Source organism: Chelonoidis abingdonii, chromosome 5 (genome assembly GCF_003597395.2).
Source record: "Chelonoidis abingdonii isolate Lonesome George chromosome 5, CheloAbing_2.0, whole genome shotgun sequence".
Classification (NCBI taxonomy): Eukaryota; Metazoa; Chordata; order Testudines; family Testudinidae; genus Chelonoidis; species Chelonoidis abingdonii.
This window is the reverse complement of record NC_133773.1, coordinates 94,270,450-94,279,136: the sequence shown is the minus strand read 5'-3', so window position 1 is coordinate 94,279,136 and position 8,687 is coordinate 94,270,450. Positions and strand designations below refer to the sequence as shown.

Below are 8,687 nucleotides of genomic sequence, written 5' to 3'. Positions count from 1 at the left end.
TGTTAGATAGGCATCCTAATCTGATTTCACTCTTCCAAATACAAAATGTGTACTGGTAATACTGTGTTTGGTATCAGGACTCATAATTGATGGAATGCTATTCCCACACAAAAACGTAGATCAAGTAACTTGGAACTCCTCAGAGACACCAGGTACAAAGCCTGTTTGGAATTTTTTTGACAAAACATTTTTTCCATCAGAAAATGCTGATTTGACAAAACCAAACTTTTTGCATAAATGTGTCTGTGTTTATTCAAAAGGAGAGTGACTGTATAGCCAGTTGACCCAGGGTCAAGTCCCTGCTTTGTCTGATTCAGAACAGGGACTTGAACATGGATTTCCCATATCCAAGCTGTGTGTCCTAACCACCAAACTACTGGCTTCTGTGTCTCTGAAATAGTAGCAAAAAGGATCTTTTTTTTTTTTCTCCCATGCAAAATGAAACCGTAGTTTTTCACAAAATGGAATTTTTGTTTTCTGACCAACCCTAACCAGGAACAAGAATGATCATATATGCATTGTAAGGGAATTTAGATCAACTCTTCGTGATGTTAGAACATACATAGAGGAGCTTACATCTGAAGTGATCAGTTTGTGTGGCAAGACTGAAGATGAGATTCAAGAAAAACAAAAAAATCCCAAAACACCAAAAAATTGACAGCAAAAGGCTAATAGACCAGGCATTGCAAAAACAACTTCAGATTGAACTGAAACATAGATTTTAAGTGTTACAAAACTTAAATCCACCACAAGATGTCAACATTGACATGTCATGGTCCTGCATGACAGTATCATAGATGCTGCAACAGCTGTAGTTGGTTCCTAGACAAGCGAACCTAAAATCTGCAAAAGTGAGGATATGTGGAGGAAAGGAAACAAGCCAAAGCAAATACAGTAGAACCTCAGAGTTACGAAAACCTTGCAAATGGAAGTTCTTTGTAACTCTGAAACGTTTGTAACTCTTAACAAAACAGAGTGGTTGTTCTTTCAAAAGTTTACAGCTGAACATTGACTTAATGTAGCTTTGAAACTACTGTGCAGAAGAAAAACATTGCTTTTAATTATCTTAATTTAAATGAAACAAGCACAGAAACAGTTTTCGTATCTTGTCAAATCTTTTTGTTTAATGTAATTTTCTAGTAGTTTACATTTAACACAGTACTGTTCTGTATTTGTCTTTTTTGGGGGGTGAAGAGAAGGGGTGTCTCTGCTGCTGCCTGATTGTGTACTTTTGTTCCAAATGAGGTGTATGGTTGACCAGTCAGTTTCGTAACTCTGGTGTGCATAACTGTGAGGTTCTACTGTATATCCATTCCTCAAAAACATCTCCAGAAAAAGTAGCAGCAAAATATCTATATAAAACAAAGGACAAAGTAGTGAAAAGCAGCACGAGAAGAAACGAGAGGAGGTACATGGATAACATCGCCAAAGAAGCTGAAGTGGCTGCTGAAAGAGGAAATATTAAAACACGTTATCAACTCAGCAACGTTCTTAATGGCAAATTTTCACCAGCCAGAGGGCTTATTAAAAATATACAAGAAAGGACCTTAAAAGAAAAAGAAATGAGAGCAATTGGCCAGGCACTTTCAAGAGGTGCTAAACAGATGAACAACACAAGAAACTATTGACTTTGATTAAGAAATTAAGCATCGAGTGTAACGCTGCCTGCAATGACTCAAGAACATGAGTACCAACTTCAAGGCAAAGTGTTAGAATGCAGGGCACAAACCCCAAATTGGTTGTGAATTCTATAATTAGATTTCACCAACCAGTTATCAAGTGAACTCCTCTGACACTATAACAGCCTTTACAAGGAGTCACAAACAGTCCCTTTGGGTACTGTGATCTGGCTTGACATCTAGGGGAGCATACCTTTGTGATAGATGATCCATTACACCAAGAATCACAGCAATATTCAGATTAGTCCCTGTCCCAAAGGACCAGACACTTACACCAGGTCAATTGCACCTTAAATATCACCCCAAAGACAAAGCTTGTAACCAATCCTACAATGAGTATATAAAAATTATGCAACAGGAAAAGGGAACAAGAGAGTTATTTACAAGTTAAAGCAGGTAAACATATATACACAAATGAGTTGCAGTCTTAAGTTTAAAAAAAATAATAGAAGCTTCTATAAAAGCAGGCTCTGTGTGTCCTCTAGGACTAACCAGGCTCAGCAGCTGAGGATCTCTTGCTTATACCTGGAAACACATAGCCATCCCAGAGTCCAAGCATCATGTAGATAATCAGTTACTTCTTGTTAGGGGTTTTTTTCTCTTCTTCTGATATCCTTGGAGCTGCAAACACAGCTGATGGGAGGAGTCCATTTGCATTACTCATCTTCGCAGAGAGGAAAGCAGGACATCAAAAGCCTTTTGTCCTCTTGTTGATAGTACATAGGGAAATTCTGGTTGCAATGTCCCACAATAGATCATATGATATTGAGGGAACTTTTCTTTGGGAAGGGTATAACAGCCTCTCTTGAAGATCAGCCCTTCATGCTAATTAATGTCTCTCTCCTGTCTGGTCATTTACAGTGTCACAGGAGCTCACAATGTAACCGTTCAAATATTGCCTCACAACATGGGATACAGATGTTATAAGTGAGATTAATGCATGTAGAACTCAGAAGCATCCAATAAAATCTTAACACTAAATACATTCTTAGAATTCTCATACTTGTTTTAATAATACTAACAAACAGGAGAGCCAGACTGATTCCAGCTATGTATTTGTCAGTGTTCAGTTGAGACATAGGGACGTTGACCTGAGCTGGCACCTGGTCTGCCAGAAGCACACTCAGAATTAGAGAGAACATCTCATGGCACAAAGTGAAAGACAATAAAAAATCTGAGGAAGCTACAGGCGAAGACCAGGTTTTGCAGGAAATGTTTAAAACTTGCGATAATGACCATTGATAGATTTACCCAATTTGTCAACATTATAATCAAAATATCAGAGAGATGACCTAAGCAACTGCAGTAACAGGAAGATGCCCTTTAGCAAAATATACTGGGACTTTCAACACAGAAATGCTCTGCACTGCTACTAAGCGTAAACTCTGAAATTTAACCAAATTTAATGAATCAGAAGATGAAGAACTCTGAATTACATAGGCATAAATGCATCTTAAATCGGTGTTGTAAACACTTGTTTGTCACTGAAAGAAGCGTTTTTGCAATATCATCTTAAGCAGTATAAAGGAGGTGGTTGAAGCAAAGCTAAGGCAAGAGCAGGCTGAACTTCTACCCAGAAGACCATGTGTCGACCAGATTTTCACACTTAAGTGGCTGCTGCTTTCCAGAAAGTTCTGAAATCGTACCCCAAGAGTGGCTGCTTTGTCTACAGTAGGGATCCTTGAACTACAGTTAGTATGAAAAGTAACTGGTGTTTCTATAGCATGCCCAATAGTGGTAAAGAAACAGAGTTTTCATTGGGAAGTCTTACTTTGTTGTATATGTTAAAACAATGCAGTGCCTAATATACAGGTTGCCTGCAATTTAGCAGTAGTTTTTGTGACGTGCCAAGAGTGAATAGTGGTGCAAATGAGAAGTATTAAGATAACATTTTAACTTTGTTTCTTCGCTTCCAACAGGAAAAGGACCAGCGCAGCCTAGATATAAATACTGCCAAGTGCATGTTAGGACTTCTATTGGGAAAAACATGGCCTCTTTTTCCAGTATTCCACCAGTTCCTAGAGGTATACAACAAAGTTTCAGTTTGAAACAGATTCACGTTTTACTTGGTTTTTCTCTGAAATATTAACATTTTAATGAAGTTAGTACTAGTAGACTACTGAAATACAACTCAGTGCTTATTTTCAAAATTGTCATTTTGTAAATTCATAACACTTAAAATGCAGCGTCCAAGCCCTAAAACTACACCTTCCATTGGTTTAGAGCTTCAATAATTATCCTTTATTGCATTTGAGTTCTATTAAAAACCTGCAAATATTAAAAACCTGTGATTTCTTTCACATTGTAAACTCCAACTTTGTTTTAGTAACTTACACTTCTTATCTTAAACAGCAATCAAAATACAAAGTTATCAACAAGGACCAATGGTGTAATGTGCTAGAATTCAGCAGAACAATTAACCTTGACCTCAGTAATTATGATGAAGATGGAGCATGTAAGTATTCCTTCGGTTTTCTCTGTATGCCCCTGCTCCTGCAGCCCCTCTTCCAAGATTTATGTAAAATATAATTATTTGATATCTCTCTACAGGGCCAGTGTTGCTGGATGAATTTGTGGAGTGGTATAAAGGGAAACAAATGACATAGGAGTTTACTATGCACAGCCACTCAAGAGTCACTGTTACCACAGTTGTCAACCATTAGCCATAAACTGCTGTTTGTATCAAAGCGCATGCTGCTTTTCTTGCACTGTATCCCTTTTGCAGGGAACTTTTGGTGTTTGCTATTTAACAGGCCAGCTATGCTTGCTGTGTAGCATTGTTCTCTTTGAAGGCTGCTTCGCATTTTGTATTTACACTACAGATTGGTGAGCTTGCCAGCATCCTCACTGTGATTATGTGTATATTGCTGTCTAAATTTTGTATATGTGTATAAAAAAGCTTCACCTAGGGATTATTTCTGGAGAAATGTATTGTAAAAATAATTTTGTGGCATATTTCTAGTCACCTTCAATGAACATGTAACTTTTAGTTTTTGTTTTTCATTTGGTCTCAAATGTAGCGTTTCAGAAAACAAAATTAAGACTGTTTGAACATAGTTATCATGAGGAGGAACTGTTGGCAGTTCTAATTTTAGTGTTTAAGATGCCAATTTTTGAGACAAGGAGAGGTGCATTATGATTTTGTTCACAGGCATATGTCAAACATCACTTTTGTTTAGTAAGAAGTATGATGTCTTTTTTATTATTATTATTATTATTATTATTAAAATCGTAATAGTTGTACATGCCACAGATGATTTCCACTTGGAGAAGAAAGTACTGGCTTTTTAATGTCAAAACTGCAGTAGTTTGAATATAGGTACAAGTGAACAAATTAAAGTACCTTTTAAAAATGGATTTTAGACTTTTGTAAATTGCCTTTGGCATGTTCTTTTTATTTTTGGTGTACCAAGACTATTTGAACTATGTTGCTACAAAGTGAAATTTAAACTTTTTATCTAAAATTAGTGTTTAGCTGTGGAATTAAGGCTCATTATTCCCAGCCAACAGTTAAACCTATGTTTAGTTTCTGTTTGTAACTTTAGTTAATATTTCTCATGCTATAATTTGTGTTTCTAAGTAAGTAAAAATTATATTGAATAGTGAAAGCTTAAGTACTTTCATGCTGGGAATTGGATTTTCCTGGCCAAATGTCCATTGCAGGCAGTGGACACATTAAACACCAGCATTAAGGAGTTAAATATACAATACCGTTAGTAAGGGCCACTTCTTAATTTCATTAATTTGATTATCTGTATAGGAAAGTTTTAGCCATTTATTTGAGGAATATGAGTGACTGGGACGTGTTTTAAGTTCTGTATTTTGTCATGTCATCTTTGACTTCCGTTTCATAAAATAACATCAGTATTAATTTTTTTCAAACAGATTGTCATAGTTTTTGGTGCTATTAAACTCATACTTTGGTCCCTAAGGATTTGTGAACATGGTCCCAAAATGGTATATTTTAACAAAGTTGGCCACTGAATATTTTGGAATAAAGCAGTAACATTACTTTGCTGCAGAAATATTTTTAAAGGTATTAGTAGTTTTGAAACCTTTCTAGATTGTGATCCAAAAAAGTACCTTATGTTGAATGTGAAATTTTCAGCTGCACTGAAGGCACTAGTCTGCTCTTACTAATGTCACTGGTAAAATTCCTGTTCACTTCAGTGTGTGCAGAATTAAGCCTAGTTGACCAAAAGCATACTAATCTTGCTGCTCTGGACCAGAGTCACAGTTCCTTTGCGATAAGTGGTCATTTTATGTTTAAACTTTGTTTTTTCCCTAATTCAATCACCTAAGACAAAAGTTACATATGTATATCCAGTATATGCGCATATACAAAATCTATAATCATGTTATGGTAAAATGCATATACTGCCTTCCCCCACCATGTTTTGTCAGGGAATTAAAAACAAATAGAAATCTTAAATTTCATAGTGACAAAGCATACATAATTGTTGCCTGTTTGTAAGCTGTTATGTTATAACATGATTTAAATGTTTGATGCCAGTTTGCACAAGTCAGTAATTAAATGGTATGTGGTATTTAATGTTTACAATAAGTTTCTTATTAAAACACGTGTTTTAATAAGACTTCTAATGTAAATGTATATATTACAGTGAGTATAGCCATAGGGAAAATATCTGTGGAGCTACTGGTTTAGTTCTTTTAAAAAGTAAACTTGGAAGCAATATAGCTTGTAAAATTAGGCTAAATAGTGGTTGCTAGAAAACTAGGTAAAACCCTATAAGTGTTCTTACATGTTAGGCTAGTTACAATTCCAGACAAGTTTTTAGCACAGTGGCACAGTTAAAATACAAGATTTGTTGCATAATGAATTTTATATGTCATGAATAATCTTGCTTCCAATAATGGAGGCAGAAGCCAAAGAAACTTGTAATCATTATAGGTATTACTCTCATAATCAGGGTCAACAGAAATCTGTTCAGATCACCCAGATGTTTTTTGCAGATTTTATTGTGTTTAACGGAATCTAAAATTTAATTAACCCCTCCCCTCGCACATGCACTTTTTACGGTTACTTGTGCTGGGTAAATTTATATACTGTTCTCATTTGCTTTGCATACAGTTCATGGGGAGAAGGGCCCAAGAAACTGGTTTGAATGTGAAACAGGTTAATAGTGACTGAAAATATATACTTTTTCATCTGTTTCCTGTTGCCTATATGAGTCTCCAGTGAGTTTCTAATAGGTGTCCTCTTAAATCAAATCACTAATATAGCTGCAAATAATTTTCACTTTCATTGGCATTTACAATATAGAAGCCAAAAAAAGAAATGGACTCAAGACTGAACTAAGCCTATCCATGTTGACTAGTTAATGTATGGAAACTTGCATTCCTATTGCTTGAGCTGTATCTGGTCTGTGAATAAACAGAGGACTTCATGGCTTTCAGTGATAAATCTCAAAAACACTACCCTTTTTTAAAAAAAACAACAAAAAATGGTGGGAACTTGCTAAGTTCACTTTGTTTTTTGTTCTGTACACTTTTCTTTAAATGTAATGAAATGATTGGTACTTCAGCTTATTCCTTGTTTTGCAGGGGAAGATGCACAAAATTTTCCAGCTTCTTGGCTTTGAAGCAAAATCTAAGACATAGGTCATTGTGGCAAAGTGTTGCAAGTTCTGTACATGTTTTTCTGTGTAGCTGAGGTTTAATGATCTGTGTGTTAACTTTGTTTGGTATTAAAGAGAAATGAGGCAGTGAGTTGGTTAGTGAGGAAATTAGTACCCAGATACTACAGTGTTTGGCATCCTGTAAATACTTAAGGTCGATAGATGATAGGATTAGTTAGAGTTCCTTATTTAACAGATTTTAAGTATAATATTAATTACAGGAAAACATAACAATATCAAATTTACACGATTCCTTCTATTGCCGAATAGACTAAAACAATCTAATACTAACAGACAGGAACTGGCTCTATTTATTCCTATGTATTACCTTTATTGCCTAGTCTAGATCAACCTCCCCCTTTCTTTCTTTAAGCAAGTCTGTTCAAGAAAGTGGCAGCCCCTGTTTTCAGTCTAAACAACCTATTTTAATATTTTTTAAACTACAATACAAATTTGGAATGAATCATGTAGTGTATTTTAACCCTTTAATCATTAAGTTTTTGACTTTTTATATAGAACTGTAGTTTCCCAGTTACATCACAAACTCATTGTTTCATTATTTCATCGCAGATGTGCCTAGTGCAATCAGTTAGTGAGACCTGGCATGGGCTACTGACTTAATGTTCTGCAGCCTTGTGTTTGGAGGGGTAGAAATATACCTCAGTTTTGCTAGGATTTTTCCAGATTTCTGTTGGCCCTTGGTCACAAGCCTAACAAATTGTTAAGTACTCTTGAAGTTTATACAGACAGCTTTAAAAGTTAGCTTGTGCCCCTCATTTTAATTATAACTGCTAAAATACCTCTTATAAGCCTTACTTTCTCCTTTCATATTGTTGTATATGTGTATAGACTCCATCCACCAACTAAACTGTAGGTTGTCTGTAAATGAGACCAAAATGTGGTTTGATTTTATGTTATCACAAAATAGTTTCTATTGACACTGCTGTTACAGGAACAGCAGTTAATCTATAACTGTGAATGCTTTTATGTCTTAGGTATTTGCATCTTATTTGAGGTGTGCTAAAGTCCTGTGACTCACAACCTGACTAAAGAACTGTTACGCCACCTTACCTGAGTTCAGCTGATTGGTTTTTAGGTTTTGCTGGAGTTAATGTAAAATGATATCTCACAAATAAACGGTATTTGTGTTGGTTTCAGAAACTGACTTCAGATTTTTCTGTGGCTCATGTTTCAAATATTCACTCATCTGAACTTGCCACACAAGGTGTTGGTCTAGAGCTGCTACTTAAATTCATCATTGCTGAGTTTAATTTCTGTTTACAACACCGATTTAAGATGCATTTATCCCTATGTAATTCAGAGTTCTTTCTCTTCTGATTCATTAAATTGGGTTTTTAATTGGGTTAAA

The 8,687-nt window shown here is 35.5% G+C and overlaps 1 protein-coding gene across 1 annotated transcript in view; it reads left to right on the top strand.

The window, feature by feature from the left end:
- The window catches only part of DCUN1D4 (defective in cullin neddylation 1 domain containing 4), a 115,733-nt gene extending 107,254 nt beyond the window's left edge, over positions 1-8,479 (top strand). Inside the window, 3 exon segments of the mRNA XM_075066462.1 lie at positions 3,599-3,703; positions 4,032-4,134; positions 4,230-8,479. Coding sequence (XP_074922563.1) covers positions 3,599-3,703; positions 4,032-4,134; positions 4,230-4,285 — 264 coding nt within the window. The 3' untranslated portion in view covers positions 4,286-8,479.
- The last annotated feature ends 208 nt before the right edge of the window (positions 8,480-8,687 follow it).